General features: G+C 46.4%; 1 protein-coding gene across 1 annotated transcript; it reads left to right on the top strand.

Annotated features, from left to right (window-relative positions):
* The first annotated feature begins 23,806 nt into the window (after positions 1-23,806).
* LOC139833428 (uncharacterized) lies at positions 23,807-25,396 on the top strand. The gene is made up of 3 exons (XM_071823729.1): positions 23,807-23,886; positions 24,069-24,697; positions 24,957-25,396. Exons 1-3 carry the CDS (start codon positions 23,807-23,809, stop codon positions 25,394-25,396), a joined length of 1,149 nt encoding a protein of 382 aa, XP_071679830.1.
* Positions 25,397-25,660: the final 264 nt, after the last annotated feature.

The raw sequence follows: 25,660 nt of genomic DNA, 5'->3' as shown, positions 1-25,660 counted from the left end.
CCCTCTGTTGCAGTTAATGGTATCCAAGCCCTTGGGCCCCTCTCCTTTGTTAAAAAAGATCGAATTCTTATTGCATCGAAGTTGTTTCACTAAAAAAAGAGCTCTCACGTGCAAGGCACGTGCAATTTACTAGTATATACTACTAGTAGAGATGGTACACCTAGACATTAGAGATTTGTTTGTTTTAAAGATATTTTTAATTGTGTACAAGATGGAAAATATAACTTTAGCAAATTCCTAGTATTTTTCATGGTCGATGTAAAAAAAGTATTTTTCATGGTTGATGTAAAAAAAACAAGTTTTTTTCATGGTCGATGTAAAAAAAGAGAGAAAACATGTCTCATAAAAAGCCTTATGGTTAGCACAATTTTTTTATGGAGTAACTCTTTTTTACATAGCCCAAATTACTATTCGATTTTCCATTGAAATATTTTATGTGTATATAGCAAGCGAAGAAGTACACATGCATTTTTTGTTTTATTCTTTTTTGACATTTCAAAATGTATAGAAGATGAATTTCGAAATAAAGAGATCATATGCACCCAAGAACCAACAAGCATATCCCCTTGACCCCGAACCTACTCAGGGCCCTTTTGTTGTGCCTTTTTTTTGCCTTTTTGGCTTTTGGATTTTGGAAGCCAAAAGAAAAGATCCTTTTTGTTTTTGGCTTCCAAAATCAAAAGCCAAAAAAGCACCTATTTAGGTGATTTTTTTGGCTTTTGCCAAAGCCAAAAAGCCAAAAAAAAGCCACAACAAAAGGGCCCTCAGCTTCAGACCTGGGATTTCGTAGGCTAGGGTTCCACAGTTTTCCACCAACTAGTAATAATAATTTCAACTCTGCCCCAAAATTCCCGCTGAAATCCCCCCCGCTTCCAAAATTCAAAGCGATGTGAAATAAGTACAGTGCCGATCTTATCCCCCCGGACCGCTCAATTCAGACCTACCACCGGCGGCGCCGAACCCCGCATCTCTCTCTCACGCTTCCACCTTGCATGACCCACCGGATCATCTCACACGCCGGCGCCGGCGCCGGCCCACTGTCCCACTCCCACACCAGCACTACTGCCTTCTCATCGGCCACCGTAGTGACCGACGACGTTCCACTGTCTCCCTTCCTTTTTAGCAAGCCGGAGTAGCTTCCACCTCCCCCCACCCCCACCGACCACCACTGTACCATACGAGCTCCTCCGTAGCCGACTTCCACCGCCGCCTTGTCAGCGACATTCACCATCGCCGGGTTCTCGTATCTTAATCCCCGACTCCTTCCGTCCACCGGACTGGAGAGATGGGTACACAAAGCGACTCCATGGTCCACGGCAGGAAACCAAAGCGTACACGCGCCCACTCCCAAGAAGGTTGATATGGCCGCTTTCGTTATGCAGGTGCTTTCGAAAAGTATTTTTTTGCTTACTTGCACCACCATCTCATTAGCAATTTTTTTGTAATGCATGCTAGATATTATTGCACTACAGAATGAATTAAAAGAGGAACGGAGACGGAAGATATGTTGGAGATTTGCAAGCCGTGTGGGCACAAACATCTGTAACGCTATTGCCTCTAGTGCAAACCTGAACAAAATCGGAGAAGAACCCTTTCCCCTCCCCAAAGATAAAGAACAATGTTATGATTCACAATTTGATCCTGCTGAGCCTCTTGGAGAGCTGACTCAGGAAGATGCCTTGCCTGACCATTCTCCTCAACCCCACCAGGTGATTTCTGTTTTTTTTACTTTGAGATATCTGTTGCAACTTCCATGTGTTGTATACTTGTATCCTGAATCCCACCAAACATGTTCACATGCCACCTCTAGGTCTCCTTAACGCATCATATATATGTTTCAGCATGCACGTCATCCTTTACTGTTCTTCATTCTATTCCATTTGCATATCATCATATATGGCACTTCTGTAGACTGAAATATCGTTTATGTGTGCTAGAAATCTGCAGCTTCAAGTAAGAATTTCGCAGGAACCACCAATGAGAGGAAGACCTTTCAACAGGCAACTGAATCGGTGATAGAACAGCTGCAACCAAAAAAGAAATCTGCTTCTGCTACTAGACAGTCTCAGCGATTCATGGCACTAGTTGAAGAAAATAACGCAAATGCTAAGAGTACTGAAATAAAAAAACGTGGTGAACACCCCAAGCGGTTGAATCAGCCACCTGTTACCAATCCAGTCAACCAGCGACAATCGGCAGCAGAACCATTTTCCACAGCAACTTCTCAGCCACAATTGGCAGCAGAACCAGTTTCCACAGCAACTTCTCAACCACAATTGGCAGCAGAACCAGTTTCCACGGCAACTTCTCAGCCACAATTGGGATCAGAAGTAGCTGTGGTAGGAAATACTGCCCAAGGACACACTGTACCAGTCCCAGCTGACACAACCACAACTGGCCAAACACTGCTAGCACAACATCAACAAACTGTTGATGATCTCCCACTGACCCATATTAGTCCCGCCAATCCTGCCATAGACAACTCCAATGAGGATGAGCCCCACACCGAAGAAGGTACATTTTCCAATGCTTATAGTTTCATTCTCCGTTATAAAGTTATACTTTATAGATAAATATGTATATATAAAAATATATATATCTACCTTGATAGCTTGATGTAATGCTTAACTTTGTAGTTGCACCACGATCAAGAAAAACGAGGGGCCCAACAGTAGGGAAAATGTTCGTAGCTAAGCTTGCTGGGATGGAATCAAGATTTCGCCTTTCATCTATCGTAGGAGGCAGAAGGCCACTGGACCCAGAAGAATCTTGTAAATTAGCATCGGATGTAGGAATTTTCGTCAGGAATGAAATTCCTATCTTCCCAACATGGAAAGAGCACGTAGACACCTCTGCACATTTTGAAAAATTAGTGCACAGGTTACACGTAAGTCATCTTTCTCTTGGTAATGTTACTCATACTAGTATACCACATTGGCACGTCCCGTTCCTTCTAGCTTGTTGTTGGCTCTATGCATATCGCACCAACGGTTTATATTGTTGTGAACAGTTAAGGTTCGAGTTCGATGATGACCAAGAGGAAGTAAAGCATGTTCTCAACAGTCTATTCTCAGACTGTCTGCGCCAGTATCGCAGCAGGCTAAAGAAGAAATACTTCACTGGAAAGATTACTGGGAGTGTTCCAACTAGATCTCCTCTTAAGCAAATGACAGACAAACAGTGGGCAGATCTTGTGAAGCACTGGTCTTATCCAAAGAATATGGTATGATTTGTAAGACTGATACTAGATCACATCTTGGATTCTTATTTATAGCAGTGTCTCACTAGTCTCCTTTTTGCAGAATTTGGCTAAACAGAATCAGAAAAACAGCGGTAAACTACTTTTACCTAGCCGTACGAGATCTCGTAACCTTATAGTGCACATTCGGCAAAAAGTAAGGACATGTTGTTTTATACTGCTATTTAGAAATATTTTAGTAAAAGATCATGCAGAGTATATACACCCGTGTGCAGCTTATATTATGATCCTCCATTTCAACCGCGTTATTCAATTTATAAATGGTAGTACTAAAATGCAGATGTTACATAATGCAAGTAAAAGGGAACCAAACAAAGAGATGACTCTGCCAAAGATTTTTGAAGCATGCTAGAAGAACAAACTTGAAGTGATTGGAGAAGTCGCACAGAGTGTTCTTGTAAGTCTTCTCTAAGATTGAAATTTTGTGACGACTCACATCCCAACTTGTAGGAGTAGTAAAGTACATGTCAATATGATATTATAGATGTTTATTAAAATTCATGTGATGTGAATCAGACATGCCAAACTGTAGGAATAAAAGTAGGTCATACACATGATAAATCTACTATCAGCAAGTTTCTCTGTAGTAACTATCATGTTTACACATGTGTACGAACTGAATTTTTTGCAGGAAGATATGAAATTAGAGATGGCAAAACCCGGTAAAAACGGTCTGGAAAAAACCGATGAAGAATGTGTGAAGGCATTTTCCATGGCAATAAAAAAGAAAGGCATTGCCAAAAACACTTTCTTACGGAATGCTGGACTGGTGAAGTGCAAGTCCATGTCCAAGTCAAAGTATTTGCATGCTCAAGTTCTAGAGGAGCAACTCCAAGTAGAACGAGCTGCATCAGCTGCGCTAAGACTAGAAGTCGACAATTTTAGAACGATAGCAGCACAGAAGGAGGCCCTACTGGAGCAGGTTAGGAATGCTAGTAAGTAGTAAGAAGAGTATCTGCTAGATAATTGGAGATGAACGGGGACAGTGACAGGTCAGTATCTTGGTCTTGTAAAATGGTTCCTTAGTCTGAGCATATTTCGTAGGTGCATTTATCTGCAATTGCTATGATCTTGGTGGTCGTTTCCTTGTTGTGATGTGGATTTTTTTTGAACCGGAACCCTGCTGATTGTTAATATTATAAGTGGATTACCTAGCCCTTTCCATCAGTTCTGACTTGTGGTTCCGTTGGCTTGTGGATGAAGCTTGACATGGTATCAGAGCCCATAGTCTCAAGTTCGAGTCATCGCTTTCGCAAACCTTCTCTTCTCTTCTCCCGGTCTAGCCCTTTCTGTCAGTTTGGACTTTTTGTTGCGTTGGCTATGTTGAAATGTATAAAGTGGATTGCCTAGCCCTTTCCATCAGTTCGGACTTTTGGTCGCTTTGGCTAGTGCATTAAAGCTTGACACTGATGATTTTCTGTGATCCATTGGTTTCCAGCTTTCTACATATAGTCCAGGTCTAGAAGCTTGTCAACTGGTCTGGTTCATTCATCGCTGTATTGAGGGCAATGAACGGAACAGTGGCTTCTCCTTTGTGTTGTGCTGCAACTCAACAGTTGTTCCTGCTTCTGTAGAGGCGAGTTGTGAACAGAGATACTTATGTATGCTACTCAAATACAATTATAATCAATAGCTTAACAACCGTCTAATTCAAAATCTCAACACTGTAGCATTTACCTCCTGCCTATCGAATACAATTATTTCACACACTGAAATATTTTGTACGCGTTTTGAATTGGAGAACATGGGAACCGACTTTGGTTCTGATTATGACTTGATGTGACCCTAGGCCCTGGATTCCTAAGCAGAACGTATGTGTTAAAACAAAGAGATTACAAAGTGCTAATTCCCTTTTTTTGTAAGTCCTGGTGGCATTGACACTCCTTTCTTACTTGCTAATTTATTTTTTTGGTGTTTATATATAATAGAGAATTACCAGCTTATTGTCGAACCCGTCAGATTTTGGGCAATGATTGTTAAGTGGCTGCTTCCTAATTAAAGTTTATGATGTCATGTAGATGGATTTGTGAAAGATGCAGCGGGTCGTTCTTCAGATCATCTACATGGGATTCCCATCTACATGTATGTTCATGGTTTCATGGAGTACTTCAGCTCATAGGAGCCACATACGATCCTGCAATATTTGCATTTTTTTTGACCTTGCACGATATGCATTCAATGTATCGCCAAGGTGCGTCCGTGAGAACTCTTCGTCAGACTCGTTTTGGCGCGCGCAGTTCCGGAGCGAATCAAATGAATTTTGACCGTTCTCTTAAAAGAGGGAACTTTGACCATTGGATCAAGCGTTGGAGAACTGATGTGCCAACGGCCAATAATTGCTTGTGCATCATGGTGATGGCTTATCTGATTTCAAAAAACTGAGATTTTTTTATATATAGTGGATAGGTGGACAGATATAGATATAGATGGACAGATACAGATATAGCTTCGACTGTAGCCACACTCAAACTCAAAATCAGTTGAGCTGCAAAACCACTAGCCAATTAACTCCGAAATATTTCAGAGGCATTTTTGAATTGCAGTTCGGAGGACATGGGAGTAACTGATTTTGTTTGTGATAATGGCTTGATATGATCGCTGGGAATAAATGCCTGAGCAGAGCTACTTCGCATGGTCTACCATTTTTATATTAGACTAGTCATAGTGGTAAGTACTACCTCCGTCCCAAGGAATAAGGCCCACGCGTATTCCAAGACGAACTTTGACAATAAAAATTGAGCAACACAATCTTGATTATATTATACTCCGTATGTAATTAGTATTGTTGGATTCGTATTGAAAAGCACTTTCTAATGATGCTAATTTTCAACGTGATGATGACTTCATGTGACATTTGGCCGTACTAGTACGGTCTCATATTTTTGTATTACTTGCACTGTAGCCAAATTCAAAATCTCATTCCAGCGGCAAAACTTCCCGCCCGAAAAATACAAATATTTCACACGCTTCTAACTTCCCATTCTACCCTCGTAAAGATGACAACAATGTCCATGTATAAGTAGGTTGGTGGGGGGTCTACCCGTCATTTGTTTCGATCACCACCTCCCTAGCCCCGGAAACTAACCGAAAAAAAATTCATTCCCCTCAGTCTCTCCTCTGAGACCACACCCACCGGAACTTCCCAAGTCTCTCTCTCTCCCACCTCCACGACCACCGCACCGGAACATCCCCGCCGGACTTCCCTGGCCTACCCGAGGCCTCGCGATCCTCGTCATCCGGCTGCCTGCCGGAGCCGCTTCATCGACGCCGTCATCAATCGGACCGGATCATCCCCGCCGAACCTCAAAACCATATGCTCATCCAGCAGTCTACCGCAGTCGCTTCAGCTGCGGTATCGTCCATCCCACCGGAGCCGCTTCGTTGGATCCGTCGTCCACCGCATCGGATCTTGCTCACCGACACCGCTGTGAATGAACCGGATCTGCTTCACCGGCGCCGTGCATGATCTAAACTCTTCTACTGTCGTTTTTCTATTGCTTGCCTGCAAGTTCTTGTTTAATCTTGGGGGAACCTGTTTGTGCTAACGACGCGCCGTTACGTTTTTGCAGATGAGATGAGTAACCATGAAGTGTAATGGCCGTCTCTCCAACCCCAAGTAGCACATGTAGCGTACTTCATCACCGGATCTATCAACCCCAGGAAGATCTGCTGTGACTCCCACAGAGTGCTTCTCCTAATGTAAGTCCCTTGTTTTAGCGCCATGCACTACAAGAAATCTGCCATAAGTTGACGAAATAAAGGTGTCACTGAAACGTCACTAATGGCTACTTGTGATGTTATTGTGACAACTTTCAAAACGTCGAAAGCTGGGAGTCAGCAGTGAGTGCTTAAGACGTTCCACTTGAAAACGTCGTAGAGCTTTGTGACGTTTTAAAATGTCACTGACTGCATGACGTTCCCAAAATGTCATGGGCACCTGCCCCCGAGTCCAGCGTGGCAATCCGACGTGGCAAAATTATGACGAATTAGAAACGTCGTTATTTGAATTCAGCCCGGTCCATTCAGCTCCTTATGTGGGCTGAGCCCATTAGTTCTGATTATTTTTTTCGGCTTTGTTGGGCCTTGGCCCGTAACTGGCCCAATTACCTCGGCCTTTTTAGCTTATTTTTTTTTCAACGGCCTTTTTAGCTGCTGTACTTACTGGGCCTGGGCCAATTTCCATTGGGCCGTGGCCTTTTTAGGACCCATTACAGTTTTGGGCCGTGGCCTTTTTAGGACCCATTACAGTTTTGGGCCGTGGCCTTTTTAGGACCCATTACAGTTTTGGGCCTTGCCCTTTTTAGGGTCCAATATGGTTTTGGGCCTTGGCCTTTTAGGGTCCATTAAGATTTTGGGCCTAGGCCTTTATAGGGTCCACAAAGGTTTTGGGCCACAGCCTTTTTGGGGTCCATAAAGATATTGGGCCTTGGCCTTTTTGGGTCCATAAAAGTTATGGGCTTTGGCCTTTTTACGGTCCTGCAAGTTTTTTGGGCTTCGGCCTTTTTTGGCCTTTTCAACTCCCATTTTTCGAAAATGCAATTAATTATTTGTTGGGCTCTAGCCTTTTAAGAGCCCATATATTTCTAGGCTACTTTGGGCCTTGGCCTTTTAAGAGCCCACAATAGCCCAACAGTGCATATATTAAATTAGGAAATTCAACAAAGAAATATAAAAGACAACATTTCAAATCTGCAAATTTCACAGAGTGACAACAGCAAAATGACCAGGTTCACAGATTCACCAACATGTCAAGAAAGTTCACAGATTCACAGTAAGAAGTTCACAGATATGACCAAGTTATTGTCACGCTGCCAGGATATGACCAAGTTCCATGGCGGGACACAAAAAAGGGATACGACCAGCAGCAGGAGCTAATTCGCAGATGCTCCGAAGATGGACATCATGTGAGCAAGCCTCCTATCACTTTCCTCAGTCCGCTTGAGGAGCTCCATGTAGTCCTTGTCACGCTGAGCTTGTGCGGCTTCATTTGCCGCTTGCTTCTCCTTCTGGGCAGCAGCTTCTTCCATGATGGCAGCAAACTGTTGCTTCATCTGTTCAGCTTCCTCCTGGGACCTCTTCACCGTGCTTCCAGGTCATGAACATGCGCCGATACGCAGCTACGGTGGGCTTGTTGAGCTTGACAGTGGAACCGGGCTGAAGTCCAAGCATTCTTCAGAAAGTGTGTGCTTGGCTTCCTTGCTAAGAACCTTTGCAACAACAGCGATCTGAGACCTTGGCGGTGCACCTTCCGGCACAGAATAGCCATCTCAGCTTCCATATCAGCCTGGAGATCCATTTCCAAAAGATTCATCAATTCAGAAACGCGCAGGTCCAAGAATGGTTCACAAAAGTGAAATGAACAAGTCACTTACTATTGCAGCTAGAGCTTCCTCAGAGAAACCATCCTTCTTGCTGTGATGGGTCGCCTTAAAGATGTCGACTGCATCTAGCTCTTCACCTCTGCGCTCCTCCCTCTGGAAATGATGTTCACCAAGAATCAGAACATAAGCTTGTGGAGACAAGAGTAAGATGCAAAAGGAAATTCTGTAAGAGTGTTCTTACAGTTGCATACAAATGAGCAGCATAGCTACGAGAGCCAGTCTTTTGGCCAAATTTGACCGCAGCACGACTGTCCTTGTTCTTGGTACATGTGTTCTGCAGAAGGGCACAATCATGATATTCAGCAATGTGCACACTATAACGATGAGCATCATGTCTACCATGCAAGCACTAATGACTGCAACTGAAGCAAAGAACATACCCTGTGTCTTGGGGTTACCCACAGAGCAGTTAGAGCTTCCCATTCTTCATCTGAGACATCCTTAACAGGGGACTTGATGCCGACTTCATTTGCTGGTACTTTGTCGAAGTAGTCCCTTTTCAGGATGTAGCGCCTGTTCTTCGACACTTTCCGCGATGCGTCATAGCAAGCCTTCGGATGTCTTCCGACTCTGTGTCCATGTTGAAATTTGCCTACAAAGCAAACAAGGGCAAGGACGAGGTTAGTTATCATGAACTATGAACAATCAAGCAAGCACTCCTATCATCTAACAAATGAACTGGTGATGAAGAAGATTACCCCCATCTTTCCAACGAAGTCGGCCAACAAATTCTCATCCCTCTTGTACAACTTGAAATGCGGAAGGAGCGGCATCTGGCCTCTTGCAAGCATTCCACCCTCCGATGCAAACTTGGCAGCAGGCAAAGGCTTCTCAGGATGTTTCAGCCCTGGAGGAATCTCAATGGTAAGCTTGACTCCCATCCCCTTGCAAATCCGCTCCAGCCCGGTGCCCTTCCTTTTACGGCCACCTGCAGCAGTGGTTCCACCTGAATAGCATACATACAAAGATCATGTCAGAAAGCAGCACCCACAACCAAAAGAGTTTATAAAGATAAACAAAAAAGGCAGTAGATAGTGTGGACAGCTGTCCAACAAAAACTTGCCTTCATCATCCTCAGGATCAAGAAAACCATCAGAATCAAAGTGCTGATGGACCATGACATCAGATGCAGTAGGACCTGTGTCCCTGCGAACAGTGCTTGCTTCATCGATCCTTTCATCAATCTGCGGTGAGCTACTGCGATTGTTGCGGGGCGGAGTATCTTCATTGTTGGTTGCAGACGCTTCACTTGATGTCCTCCTGGTGACTCTTTTGGAAGGAACTTCAGCAACAGGTTCCAGATGCCTCTTTCCCCCTCTGGAGCATCGACAAACACTCTAACAGGAGGCATTGAACTTTGTTCCTTTTGCAACCTCTTACTCCTCCTCCTGGGCTTGTCTTTCTAACAGAAGCCTTTTTCTTTCTACTCTTGGGATCCTTCAATGCCTCGCAAAAATAGCAAAACAAAATGGCATTACATCACAAAGGTTATAGCAAAACAGAAATAAGAAAACAGATACAAATAATGCCGGCGCTCCAAAGATGATAAGCGAGAATGCACCTTCTCAATGTGTTCCCCTATACTCCCTTCAACCTCCCCATCCTCCTGGTCAACCAATTGGTCATTGCTCGGATGATAATCTGAGCTCTCGCCTTGTGTTATGGCAGATGACTCATCATTTGAAAGTGTGGAACGACCTCCACCTCGACCACCATGTGACTTCCTAAAAATTGACACTACAGCGGGGATACCCAGGGATTGTAAGACACGGTTGTTCCGCATCATTGTCCTAGCCCTGTCCTTCTCTATCTCGGTGAGGGGCGCTTCTTTACATGTATGAGAAAAATATGTAACCATTAGATTGATGGTTGAAATGCATAGAAGCAAGCCAACTCGAACAACTAAGGTAAATTGTTTAATCATAGCAATTTTCAACTTTTAGTTTCATTTAATCCTAGGGTACAGAAATATTCAGACAGAGCCAAAAAACCCCAGCACCCGATTAAAAGCATCAATTAGACACAATGATGTTAGGATGAAGCCGCATACCAGCCAGCTGCTTCTTCCCAGTCTTTGCCATGCCTGATGTTGATGGGTTGGATATGTGCTGGCACGAAAAGAATAACAATTAGTGACAGCAGATACAACATATGGATGCAATTAAAGAACCAAGCAACATAGGTTCATGTGGATCAACAATCACCTGGTTCACCTTGCTCCTTGAAGTAGGTCAGACCTTGATAGTATTACCTAAGAAGATAACGAGTTATAATCATTAGACATATCCCTTAATACAACAATAGACATGTACACAGAAAAAGCTGTAGGCATGTACAGATAAACAGGGCTCCCAAACTTTGTTTGGGAGAAGTTTCATCAACACAGGATAAAAGGGCAATATAAATGTTCATCGACGAAATATAAAAGGGCATGCCTTGGTAAAGATCTGTACCAAGCAAGATCCGCAGCAGGTAATCATATTATGTACTAGTTGCAGCAAGAAAGATCTGTAGCAGCTAATCATATATGGACTGCAGTAAACTAGATGTACAATCTACAGAGCCCAAGCCAAGTAAAATCCCCCAACAATCATGGACTGGTTGCAGCGAGACCCACGTGAGGCAAGATCCGCATCACTAATTGATTGGTTGGATACAGCAAGCAAGATCGGCAGCAGGTAATCATATAGGGACTGCAGTAAACCAGATCTAAATTCTACAGAGCCTGAGCCAAGCAAGATCCGCAGCAATCATCGACTGGTTGCAGCAAGACACATGCCAATCAAGATCCGAAGCAAACATGGACTGCTTGCATATAGCAAGCAAGATCGGCAGCAGGTAATCATATAGGTACTGCAGAAAACCAAATCTAAAATCTACAGAGCCTGAGCCAGGCAAGATCCGCAGCAATCATCGACTGGTTGCTGCAAGAACATGCCAAGCAAGATCCGAAGCAACCATGGACTGGTTGCAGCAAGAACCATGACAGGCCGAGCAACCCTAACCCTGGACAAGCCAAGGAAAGAAGCCATGCCACGAAATCCCTAACCCTAACCATGCCATGCCAAGCAAACCGTAACCCTAGCCATGGCCGACGAAACCCTAAGCAGGCCAAGAAAAGGCCATAGAAGTGGGGGCGAGGGGTCGGGTTGAGGAGGGAACTCGCCTGAAGATCTTGTGGCGAGCGTCTACGCACGCGCGGCCGTTGTCGGTGGGTAGCTCTCCGCTCGTCCGCTCGTCGGAGCGCCGCTCGTCGGTGGCCGTCGGCGGGTGGGGATGAGCGGAGTGGGAGGGGAATTGGGGTTCGCATTGCACCGGAGTGGGAGGGGAATTGGGGAATTGAGGGAGCTCGTACGGGATTTGACTGAAATGTCCCTCCTTTCCAGCTTAGGTTAGTGGCGTTTCGGACATTTGCCCTCCTTTCCAGCTTAGGTTAGTGGCGGGCGGATTCAAAACATTTCGCTGGAGCTGGCGGGAGAAGCTGGGCGGGAGAGTTTTGGGGTTTTGGAGGGTTTTGGGGTTTTGGGGTTTTGGAGGGAATTTTTGGGGCTTTTTTGTGCAAAACAATAATAATTAAATGCGCAATAATGCATATAATTTGGTGTAGGTTAAAATATTTTTAAAAACAGAATATCATGTAATTAAACGTGTGTCACCTTCATTCCTTTAATGATAATAATATAGGGATATATGAAACTCCTAGAATCCTTAATAATTAAATTATATAAAAAAAATCAGAAAATGTTTGGTTAATTAGGTCAAATAATATATGTCTCTTGCACACACTAATTATATGCTTATCATAAGGCATATGCAAGCTTTATCCCATTCTATATACATCAAGATTCCGAACGTGGCAGTTCGATCGTGAAGGATTCTCCTAGCTAGAATGTCGTCTCCGCTCGATTTTTTGGCTCCGTTTAATTTGCCAACTGCGCAAAACGGGGCCGCCGGGACATGCGGTATGGCCGTACCGGGCGCGCGCATGCACCCGTCCGCCAACGCGCGAAACGGAAAACATTTAGCACATAAAATGACGCGTCCTAGACCTAAAAACATGTTTCCCTCCATTTATTGAGCCAAGGAAAGTGTGGCCCCAGTTCAAATCCTCCCGGTCAGTTTCCAGCGGATTCGGCGGGACACCGCAGGAAGCGGGAGGGATTCCCAGATGGCTACCGCGCGCATACGGCATGTGATAGGTGGTGCGTAGGAGGTATCCTACCGCTGCGCGGAGGTCTCGCGCAATACTAAAATGCGCACCATGTAGCCCCTTCACAAAAAAAAGCCCTTCCGGCACCCCGAAAATGGAAAAACCATCGCCCGTGGTTCGGATTGGAAATCTGCGACACGGGCCTTGCTTCCCATCCTAAGGTCCACGCACGTGCCAAATATGGCCTCGTTCCGACAAACTATGCGGTGAAACGGGCCGTTTCCTAATCATTTCCCCTAAAAGCCATAGAACTCCGGGCGTGATAGCCCTATTCGTGAAGGGTTTTTCAAGATAATTGCCGTATCCCAATTCCGTCTTTTGAAGTGGTTACCAGGACACATAAAATGACGCCACGCGGCTCCGCTCGATTTTTTGGCTCCGTTTAATTTGCCAACTGCGCAAAACGGGGCCGTCGGGACATGCGGTATGGCCGTACCGGGAGCGCGCGTGCACCCGTCCGCCAACGCGCGAAACGGAAAACATTTAGCACATAAAATGACGCGTCCTAGACCTAAAAACATTTTTCCCTCCATTTATTGAGCAAAGGAAAGTGTGGCCCCAGTTCAGATCCGGTCAGTTTCCAGCGGATTCGGCGGGACACCGCAGGAAGCGGGAGGGATTCCCAGATGGCTACCGCGCGCATACGGCATGTGATAGGTGGTGCGTAGGAGGTATCCTACCGCTGCGCGGAGGTCTCGCGCAATACTAAAATGCGCACCATGTAGCCCCTTCACAAAAAAAGCCCTTCCGGCACCCCGAAAATGGAAAAACCGTCGCCCGTGGTTCGGATTGGAAATCCGCGACACGGGCCTTGCTTCCCATCCTAAGGTCCACGCACGTGCCAAATATGGCCTCGTTCCGACAAACTATGTGGTGAAACGGGCCGTTTCCTACTCATTTCCCCTAAAAGCCATAGAACTCCGGACGTGATAGCCCTATTCGTGAAGGGTTTTTCAAGATAATTGCCGTATCCCAATTCCGTCTTTTGAAGTGGTTACCAGGACACATAAAATGACGCCACGCGGCTCCGCTCGATTTTTTGGCTCCGTTTAATTTGCCAACTGCGCAAAACGGGGCCGTCGGGACATGCGGTATGGCCGTACCGGGAGCGCGCGTGCACCCGTCTGCCAACGCGCGAAACGGAAAACATTTAGCACATAAAATGACGCGTCCTAGACCTAAAAACATTTTTCCCTCCATTTATTGAGCAAAGGAAAGTGTGGCCCCAGTTCAGATCCGGTCGGTTTCAGCGGATTCGGCGGGACACCGCAGAAGCGGGAGGGATTCCCAGATGGCTACCGCGCGCATACGGCATGTGATAGGTGGTGCGTAGGAGGTATCCTACCGCTGCGCGGAGGTCTCGCGCAATACTAAAATGCGCACCATGTAGCCCCTTCACAAAAAAAAGCCCTTCCGGCACCCCGAAAATGGAAAAACCGTCGCCCGTGGTTCGGATTGGAAATCCGCGACACGAGCCTTGCTTCCCATCCTAAGGTCCACGCACGTGCCAAATATGGCCTCGTTCCGACAAACTATGTGGTGAAACGGGCCGTTTCCTACTCATTTCCCCTAAAAGCCATAGAACTCCGGACGTGATAGCCCTATTCGTGAAGGTTTTTTCAAGATAATTGCCGTATCCCAATTCCGTCTTTTGAAGTGGTTACCAGGACACATAAAATGACGCCACGCGGCTCCGCTCGATTTTTTGGCTCCGTTTAATTTGCCAACTGCGCAAAACGGGGCCGTCGGGACATGCGGTATGGCCGTACGGGGAGCGCGCGTGCACCCGTCCGCCAACGCGCGAAACGGAAAACATTTAGCACATAAAATGACGCTTCCTAGACCTAAAAACATTTTTCCCTCCATTTATTGAGCAAAGGAAAGTGTGGCCCCAGTTCAGATCCGGTCAGTTTCCAGCGGATTCGGCGGGACACCGCAGGAAGCGGGAGGGATTCCCAGATGGCTACCGCGCGCATACGGCATGTGATAGGTGGTGCGTAGGAGGTATCCTACCGCTGCGCGGAGGTCTCGCGCAATACTAAAATGCGCACCATGTAGCCCCTTCACAAAAAAAGCCCTTCCGGCACCCAGAAAATGGAAAAACCGTCGCCCGTGGTTCGGATTGGAAATCCGCGACACGGGCCTTGCTTCCCATCCTAAGGTCCACGCACGTGCCAAATATGGCCTCGTTCCGACAAACTATGTGGTGAAACGGGCCGTTTCCTACTCATTTCCCCTAAAAGCCATAGAACTCCGGACGTGATAGCCCTATTCGTGAAGGGTTTTTCAAGATAATTGCCGTATCCCAATTCCGTCTTTTGAAGTGGTTACCAGGACACATAAAATGACGCCACGCGGCTCCGCTCGATTTTTTGGCTCCTTTTAATTTGCCAACTGCGCAAATCGGGGCCGTCGGGACATGCGGTATGGCCGTACCGGGAGCGCGCGTGCACCCGTCCGCCAACGCGCGAAACGGAAAACATTTAGCACATAAAATGACACGTCCTAGACCTAAAAACATTTTTCCCTCCATTTATTGAGCAAAGGAAAGTGTGGCCCCAGTTCAGATCCGGTCAGTTTCCAGCGGATTCGGCGGGACACCGCAGGAAGCGGGAGGGATTCCCAGATGGCTACCGCGCGCATACGGCATGTGATAGGTGGTGCGTAGGAGGTATCCTACTGCTGCGCGGAGGTCTCGCGCAATACTAAAATGCGCACCATGTAGCCCCTTCACAAAAAAAAGCCCTTCCGGCACCCCGAAAATGGAAAAACCGTCGCCCGTGGTTCGGATTGGAAATCCGCGACACGGGCCTTGCTTCCCATCCTAAGGTCCACGCACGTGCCAAATATGGCCTCGTTCCGACAAACTATCTGGTGTAACGGGCCGGTTCCGACTACAGTCCCCGAAAAGCCATAGAACTCCGGACGTGATAGCCCTATTCGTGAAGGGTTTTTCAAGATAATTGCCGTATCCCAATTCCGTCTTTTGAAGTGGTTACCAGGACACATAAAATGACACCACGCGGCTCCGCCCGATTTTTTGGCTCCGTTTAATTTGCCAACTGCGCAAAACGGGGCCGTCGGGACATGCGGTATGGCCGTACCTGGAGCGCGCGTGCACCCGTCCGCCAACGCGCGAAACGGATAACATTTAGCACATAAAATGACGCGTCCTAGACCTAAAAACATTTTTCCCTCCATTTATTGAGCAAAGGAAAGTGTGGCCCCGATTCAGATCCGGTCGGTTTCCAGCGGATTCGGCGGGACACCGCAGGAAGCGGGAGGGATTCCCAGATGGCTACCGCGCGCATACGGCATGTGATAGGTGGTGCGTAGGAGGTATCCTACCGCTGCGCGGAGGTCTCGCGCAATACTAAAATACGCACCATGTAGCCCCTTCACAAAAAAAAGCCCTTCCGGCACCCCGAAAATGGAAAAACCGTCGCCCGTGGTTCGGATTGGAAATCCGCGACACGGGCCTTGCTTCCCATCCTAAGGTCCACGCACGTGCCAAATATGGCCTCGTTCCGACAAACTATGTGGTGAAACGGGCCGTTTCCTACTCATTTCCCCTAAAAGCCATAGAACTCCGGACGTGATAGCCCTATTCGTGAAGGGTTTTTCAAGATAATTGCCGTATCCCAATTCCGTCTTTTGAAGTGGTTACCAGGACACATAAAATGACGCCACGCGGCTCCGCTCGATTTTTTGGCTCCGTTTAATTTGCCAACTGCGCAAAACGGGGCCGTCGGGACATGCGGTATGGCCGTACCGGGAGCGCGCGTGCACCCGTCCGCCAACGCGCGAAACGGAAAACATTTAGCACATAAAATGACGCGTCCTAGACCTAAAAACATTTTTCCCTCCATTTATTGAGCAAAGGAAAGTGTGGCCCCAGTTCAGATCCGGTCAGTTTCCAGCGGATTCGGCGGGACACCGCAGGAAGCGGGAGGGATTCCCAGATGGCTACCGCGCGCATACGGCATGTGATAGGTGGTGCGTAGGAGGTATCCTACCGCTGCGCGGAGGTCTCGCGCAATACTAAAATGCGCACCATGTAGCCCCTTCACAAAAAAAAGCCCTTCCGGCACCCCGAAAATGGAAAAACCATCGCCCGTGGTTCGGATTGGAAATCCGCGACACGGGCCTTGCTTCCCATCCTAAGGTCCACGCACGTGCCAAATATGGCCTCGTTCCGACAAACTATGTGGTGAAACGGGCCGTTTCCTACTCATTTCCCCTAAAAGCCATAGAACTCCGGACGTGATAGCCCTATTCGTGAAGGGTTTTTCAAGATAATTGCCGTATCCCGATTCCGTCTTTTGAAGTGGTTACCAGGACACATAAAATGACGCCACGTGGCTCCGCTCGATTTTTTGGCTCCGTTTAATTTGCCAACTGCGCAAAACGGGGCCGTCGGGACATGCGGTATGGCCGTACCCGGAGCGCGCGTGCACCCGTCCGCCAAGGCGCAAAACGGAAAACATTTAGCACATAAAATGACGCGTCCTAGACCTAAAAACATTTTTCCCTCCATTTATTGAGCAAAGGAAAGTGTGGCCCCAGTTCAGATCCGGTCAGTTTCCAGCGGATTCGGCGGGACACCGCAGGAAGCGGGAGGGATTCCCAGATGGCTACCGCGCGCATACGGCATGTGATAGGTGGTGCGTAGGAGGTATCCTACCGCTGCGCGGAGGTCTCGCGCAATACTAAAATGCGCACCATGTAGCCCCTTCACAAAAAAAGCCCTTCCGGCACCCCGAAAATGGAAAAACCGTCGCCCGTGGTTCGGATTGGAAATCCGCGACACGGGCCTTGCTTCCCATCCTAAGGTCCACGCACGTGCCAAATATGGCCTCGTTCCGACAAACTATGTGGTGAAATGGGCCGTTTCCTACTCCTTCCCCCAAAACAGCGGAACGTGTGCCCCGGCGGGTCTGCCCCCCTAGATTTCTCCGCGCGAGGGTGCACCAATGTAACTTTTCATTCTTTTAGGTTTGTTTAGGACATATACACATGGAGAACCAAGATTGGGACCCTTTGGCACATATACCCGCAGCTAGAGCCATTATCACACGATCGAGGGTGTGCCTGATCTACTGGTTAGGGTTTGGTGTAGGGTTAGGGCTAGGGTTTAGGGGGTAGGGCTAGGGTTTAGGTTAAAGGTAAGTATTTATGGTTAGGTATATGTTTAGGGTATAGGGTTAGGGTTAGGGTTTATGATGCATGGTTCTGCAGCTCCGGTGTCGTGGTTTAGGGTTTTAGAGGGGTTTTAGTGCTCGAAGCCTCCCCAGTTTAGGGTTTAGGGTTTAGGGGAGCTACTTTTGCACCATTAGACCTTGCACCACACTTTAACACATATCATAGGTCCACATGCAAGATTTGGTGGGGTTCCGGTGCTCCGGCGGTCGTTCTCCCCCTCCTTCCCCCAAAACAGCGGAACGTGTGCCCCGGCGGGTCTACCCCCCTAGATTTCTCGTGAAACTTGAGGCATACACATATATTATGGAGATGTACATGTAACTTCAAATTCAAATTCGACATACACTTAGAGAAACAAAAAAGATATATAAATCTGGGTGTGAATATTCAACCAGATCTGACAGTACTATTCACATCAGGAAAAGTATGATTTCTCTGATAATCTGAGACGATAGAAGCAAAGTTTCTTGACAAGCAAATACAAATAATTAACTAGGCATGGATCTTGGAGAAGTCGTCAGTAATTGCCTGGCTTCGTCCGCCACGGATTATCACTCTTCGGGCTCTGCTGATCACTCATCTCCGTCGTCCACGGTTCATCACTCTTCTGATCAGCACCAGTCCACGACTTCTTCCTCAGGTTCTGCCAATAATCACTACTCTTCGGTGCATCACTACGCTCCAGCCACTGCTCATCATTCATCTTCGTCCGTTTGCCATGAGGGGGACTTGTCTGCTGGGTGTTGTCGCTGCAGGAAGCTGGTGCCTTCAAGATTGCTAGTTCAGCCAGCACGCTTGCAAGTTCAGCATTTAACCTTGCTATTTCAGCTGCAGCATTTCTCTGTGCATGTTCAGCTTCGATCTCTGCTGCCTTGCATTTGCGACACAGACGTCCCCTCAGCTCGTCTTCCTTCTTGCAACCGGGGCAAAACACAAGGTAACGCAGGAAGAACCATATCTTAACGTAGAGCTGGTAGCTCACGTAAGCATCTTTAGCTGCATACTCCAGGTTTAAATCAGACAACGGCTGCTCTTCCCAGTAATTGTGCCTCTCTGGAGGGAATTTGCTCTTCATCTGGCTGTACGACTCGTCGATGATGCTAGTTGCAAGACTAGCCATTCCATCCCTCATTAATTTTCCTCTCTCGTTGAGACCTTTGACGTTGACAATTTCCTGGATATCGATCCAGTTCTCCCTAGGAATTATAATCTTCTCGTAATATAACTTTATAAAATCTGCTGTCTTGTCAATGCTGCAGAACACAATTCCTTGATCTTGAAGGAATGAGCGCAGCGCCGGACATTCCCCGTTGGTCCTGAAAGCAAAAATTTAGTACTTGCGAGATCAACACTTGAATAAAATTTGGGACTACGAAGCTAGTCTATATGCAATCTCATAGCTTGAATATAAAATTTGAAACTACATAAGTTTAGTAAGTTCATGATCAACAGTCTGAAAATTATCTAGTCATAATTCATTTGGTACTAATAGAATGCATGAACAACACTTTTATGAAATGTGTAAGTGCAATTGTTTAGTCATTGAAATTTCATTTTGCATCATATAATTTTGAAACTAACAAAATTCTATTAAATGCAAGATCAAGACTCCAGAAATTTGCTTGTCATAATTAATTTGGTATAATGAAATCCAGTACATGCTAGATGAGCATATGGATAGATTCAATTTGATGCAAAAATTTAGTACTTGCGAGATCAACACTTGAATAAAATTTGGGAATACGAATGTTTAGTCTATGCAATCTCATAACTTGAATAAAATTGACATAAGTTTAGTAAGTGCATGATCAAGAGTCTGAAAATTATCTAGTCATAATCCATTTGGTACTAAAAGAATGCATGACCAACACTTTTATGAAATGTGCAAGTGCAAATTTTTTAGTCATTGAAATATCATTTTGCATCATATAATTTTGAAACTAACAAAAGTCTATTAAATGCAAGATCAGGACTCCGGAAATTTGCTTTGTGATAATTAATTTGGTATAATGAAATCCAGTACATGCTAGATGAGCATATGGATAGATTCAATCTGCAAGATCAGCACACCATGCTTTGTGGCTTTTGTTACACAAAACACAGAAACAAAACTAGTTTTGCAGCTAGCACGGTTTGTAGTTTAATTTGTTGCACTCGAGATTAACTAAAACAGATCAAGATTAACTAAAACAGAGCACTCGAGGGTGACTTGGTTCATCATGCACTAGCGATTAACTAAAATCTGAGCAAGATTAACAAAATCAGAGCAAGATTAAGTAAATCGAGCAAGATTAAGGTCTACAAACCAGGAAAAGTGGCAGACGAGGACGTGGTTCCTCATGCACAGTTGAGCGACGGCGAGGTAGTTGTCTTCTTCGTGGTTGGGGTCCTCCCGAGTGTACTCGAGATCCAATCCTACAAACTTGTTCTTCTTCTTCCGCATACCACTGCGCGTACATCTTCAGGTACTTGCTCATCGTCTCCTCCTCGTTTGTGTAGACAACATCGATCTCCTTGCCGCCATGGACGGTGAAGGTCCTGATCTGAGTAATGGCCTGCATTGCTGACGGCGGAGGAGGCAGAAGCGGTTGCGGAACAGAGGAAGAGGAAGAAGAAGCAGCGTCCATGGCGTGGAGGAGGCAGAAGCGGCGGAGGAGGAAGCGGAGCGGAGGAGGCAGAAGCGGCGAGGCAGAAGCGTCTTGGCGCGGAGGAGGGTTTTCCGTCTAGTGGGAGTGGAACCGGCAAGAAGCGGAGTGGAACCGTCAAGAAGCGGAGAGGCGGAGGAGGGAATTTCTGATTTATTATAATTAGTAAAAACGAGAGAATGAGTGTTCCATTTTACCTTCTGGACCATAATCCACATAAAATTACCGGAAATGGCCCAACCCAGTGGTATCTACTGCTAGATGGCCCCACACGTCAGTGGGTGCCATTTTGCCCCACCCACCCCAAAATGTCCTATACCAAAAGCAACTTTCTCCCCTGTCTCACTCTCTCTCACCCAGCCGCCACTGCCGCCTCTTCCTCTCCCAACTCCGTCGGCCGAAGCTCCGTCAAGCAGCTCCGTCAAGCTCCGTCGGCCGAAGCTCCACTGCCTCCGTCGGCCGAAGCTCAGGTTAATTTGGGGGATGAGCGGGGGATTTTCTAGGGTTTGCCGTACTTAATCTCGGGGGATTTTAATTGGGGTTTTTTTGTCCGAGCGGCGATTTTCCTAGGGTTTGATCGATTCAAAGTAGATTCTAGTGCTAGAGTAGATTTTCCTGGTTTAGATTGATTCAAAACATGTGCTAGTGCTGCTAGTGCGAATGTCAATCTGAACCTAAACATCCCAACTTAGTTTTAATTAATGTGTAATTAATAGTTTCATAGTTCTCAAATTGTTCACTGCTTGTTATTAGGTCGACACCATGGACCCCTATGACTATGAAGTTGCCATTTTGGTCCCATCCAAGAAGGCCGTTGAGACCATCGACATCAGCTCATCCTCCGAAGGTGAGGATGGTGCTCTAGATAGGGTTCACGTCAAGCAAGAGAAAGCTGATGATGCTGCAGCAATGGATTGTGCAGCTGAGCATGAGGAAGTTGCTCCTCCTCCTCCTGCTGATGTCCATCTGACTCGTCGAGGTAAAATATATATATAGTAGTTATAGATGCAGGATATAGGTCAAATGCTTAATTAGTCTCGGTTTGGCATAATAGCTAGTCAATTTGTAGCATTCAAGGAATACTTCGGTTTCTATAAATACCGTTGGTTTGATATACTTCAGTTTTAGGAAAACTTTAAACTAGGCCTTATTCCCTGGTTTCCTTATATATGTAGGTCCCAGGATAGAGGCAGGTGAGGAATGGGATGACTTTTGCATGTATCCCAATCTAGTGGAAATGAATCCTACACAAGTTGATACCCTGAGATATCTTGTTGACCAAAAGCGCCCCGCAATTCCTTTTTATGTGTGCACTATAAAGAGTGCAAGTACCGTGGAAGGCTGTTCCAGAATGGTAAATATAATTACTCCATCTCGATCAAGGATGTTTTTGCATCTTTATATGTTGACAATTACTTCATCTGAACGAAGTTTTGCATCTTATAATCTGCAGTACTTCAACCGGAAGTTTACCAAGAAGTACATCTCGACGAATATGCAGCTTCCAGATAATGACTTTCTTGTCTCTTACAGTGAGAGACATGGTGTGAAAGTGAGGATTTTCCAGGGCAAAGGGAAGTTTGACGGTGCAGTGATCACAACAAACTGGAGTCTTTGTGGTGCGGAAGAGCAAGATGAAGGCAAATGATATCTTTGTGTTTTGGTTCCGCATTCGCGCCCGGGGCGGTCTCAAGTTGTATGTCAGGAAGCTCGAGAAATGAGCTAGCAGGCTGAACCTCTCTAATTAAGCTAGTAGTACTATATATATGTGTGTATGAGCTCAACTAATATGAGCGTTGAACCTCTTATCGATCGATCTGGTACTATCTAATGGCCTGTTGGTCTATGTAATGTGCTCAAGTAAATGAGCGTTGAACCTCCTCGGTAGTATCTATAATTAACGTGTCCTTTTGGTACTATGTTATTGAGCTCAAGGCTGGCACTATATATGTGTAATATAATGTGCTTTTGGTGGTCTATATATGCTGGAGTATATATATATATATAGTTTGCTAGCTGTAATTAATTATTAGTCATATATTAGCCTGTTGCTTAGCTAATGCTCCTGTACAAATTAACTGTTGTCCTAAATCAGTATCCCCTCTGATAGATTATGTAACAAGATCATATCCATAACTATAAAAAAAAAAGTTGCCTTAGTTCCACTATGTAAAGGATAAAGGATGGTAAGCTGACAAGATCTCTCCAATAGCTCCACTGGTTAACTGGCACGTTGACACATCTAGAGGTGCTGGGTTCGAGTCCCAGCCCTCACTCTTTTTGATTTTTTTTTGGCGCCCAGGAGAAGCCCAAATATCCCTTCCGAATCCAACTCCCTCTGATAACCTAGCAGAAATTCGAATCTCCGACGACGAGCGGCGGCGGCGGTGGCGGCGGTGGCGGCCCCGTCCCTCTCCGACGACGAGCCCCGTCCCTCTCCGACGATGAGCCCCGGCCCTCTCCGACGACGAGCCTCTCCGCATCTCCCGGTCTGCACCCCTCTCACCTCTCCCCTCTCGATCTGTTCTTCTTCGTCAGTTCACAATATCGAATCTCTGTGATCCAATATGTGCTGTTACTAGGACTAAAGTACCGAGTCCGAGGTGACGGCGGTGGTGGTTGTGCCGGCGCTGCGTCCGAGCAAGGGATCTGTTTGTCCATCTGCCTCGCCGACGACGAGCCCCTCGCCCTCTCCAGACGAGCCCTCGCCCTCTCCAGGGGCGAGCCCTCCGCATCTCCCGGTCTGCACCCCTCTCATCTCTCCCCTCTCGATCTGTTCTTCTTCATCAGTTCACAAAATCGAATTGAACTGCTGTGCATTGCTTGAAATTGGAACTGCTGTGCAGTTAGGTGTGTGCTAATTGCATCATTTTGTTCTTCCGCAGATGGACAGACGCTGGATTACAACAAGAATTAGAAGGCTTTCCCCTGAACACTCAAAGGGAGTGGCAGAGTTTATGCAGTTTGTTCGCTTGAATGCTGCCAATGTTGATCGAGTCTTTGTGCCCATGTCGTAGCTGTCTCAACCGGTGCACAAAACCTCTAGATGTAGTAGAGTCTCATTTGCTTCTTTTTGGGATGGCAAGCACTTATGACCGATGGGTCTTCCATGGAGAACCATTACATCCTGTACCTGAAGCTGGACATGGAGGACAAGGAGGTGCACCCAGCCAGGACATGGACATGGAGGTGAACTTTGAGGGCTGGACATGGAGGTGAACACGAGGCTGGACATGGAGGTGATGCAGGGGCACACCATGTTGGTGGAGGTGATGCGAGAGGCACACTATTATGGTTTGCAAGAGGAAGATGGTTACGAAGATGATAGAATTCCTGATCTGCTTGCTGATTTGTACAACTCGAACCGCAAGGTGCTTTGGAAAGGACACTATATTTGCTGAGTTGATAGAGGAAGCCAAGCGCGCAGCCAGCGATGGGGGTACAATGTCAAGGTTTTCACTCACAGTCAAGTTACTTCAGGCCAAGTCGTACTACCGGATTAGCAACGTTGCATTCAACGCGATACTCCTGATTTTGGCCTTGCAATACCCTAATAGCTCAATACCAAAGTCATACGAGGAGGCACTTAGCATAGTCGGCAGGTTGGGACTTGGTTATGAGAGTATCCATGTGTGCCCGAATAACTGTGTATTGTTCCTAAGGATTATGCCAAGGAGAATAATTGCCCCAAGTGCAAAGCCTCCGGATGGAAAGATGCTGATGGTAGGAGAAAGATCCCGGAGAGAAGGTGCTAAGGCACTTCCCATTGATTCCAAGGCTGCAAAGAATGTTTCTTTCAAAGGAGCAATCAAAGGAAGTACAGTGGCACAAACTGAGCGGCAAGACGTGGAGAATGATCTCAGTCATCCAGCAGACGGGGATGCATGGAAGGATTTTGACAATATTCATAAAGACTTTGCCGCTGATGCCAGGAACATAAGGCTTGGACTTGCCACGGATGGTTTTAATCCCTACGGGAATATGAGCAACTCCTACGCATGTGGCTCGTATTCGTGGTGCCATACAACCTTCCGCCGTGGGCATGTATGGATCAGTCCAACTTCATGCTTGCATTGCTAATCCCTGGTCCATCCTCTCCGGGAAAAGATTTTGATGTCTTCATGGAGCCTTTGATGGAAGAGCTGCAGGAGCTCTGGAAAGGTGTAAAATCGTCTGATGCCAATAGTCCGGACAAGTTTGATCTCCGTGCTGCAATCTTATGGTGTATTCATGATTATCCGCACTGCACACATTGTCAGGGAGGGCCACAGCTGGTTACCAGGCATGTGTGCGTTGTGACAAAGAGAATTGCTCCAAGAAATTAAGGAACAAAATCTGCTTTATTGGGCACCGCCGTTGGCTACCTCGGCACCATCCTTGGAGAAATAGCAAAGAATTCGATGGTGCTTCTGAAAGCCGTGAGAAGCCAGCGGAATTCACTCCAGAAGAGCTGAAGCAACAGCTTGATAGGGTTAGAGATGTGATACCAGGCAAGCTTCAGAAGAAAAGGAAACGTGAGGACGGTCAGTGTTGGAGCCGTAGATCATGTTTGTGGGACTTGCCATACTGGGAAGATCTAAAGCTGAGGCATAATCTCGATGTAATGCACATCGAGAAAAACATCTGTGACAATTTGCTTGGTACTTTCATGAACATACAAGGCAAGACCAAAGACACCTTTGTGGAATTCAAGGCTTGATTTGGAAGACATGGGCATAAGAGGTGACTTGCATTTGCAGCCTGTTTCAGCTGACTCTTTTGAGATGCCACAGGCGTGGTATACAATGAGTAAACAAGAAAAAATTGCTTTTTGTGAATTCATAAAAGCTGTGAGGTTTCCAGATGGGTACACGTCTAACATATCCAAGTGTGTTGCTGCTGATAAGTGCAAGCTTCAAGGGCTGAAGACCCATGACTGTCATATATTGCTTCAAAGGATCTTACCGGCTGGCCTTCGAGGAAC

This window comes from Lolium perenne, chromosome 1, assembly GCF_019359855.2.
Source record: "Lolium perenne isolate Kyuss_39 chromosome 1, Kyuss_2.0, whole genome shotgun sequence".
Taxonomy (NCBI): domain Eukaryota; kingdom Viridiplantae; phylum Streptophyta; class Magnoliopsida; order Poales; family Poaceae; genus Lolium; species Lolium perenne.
Note: the sequence above shows the minus strand (reverse complement) of the source record. Positions and strands in the feature narration are given on the sequence as shown.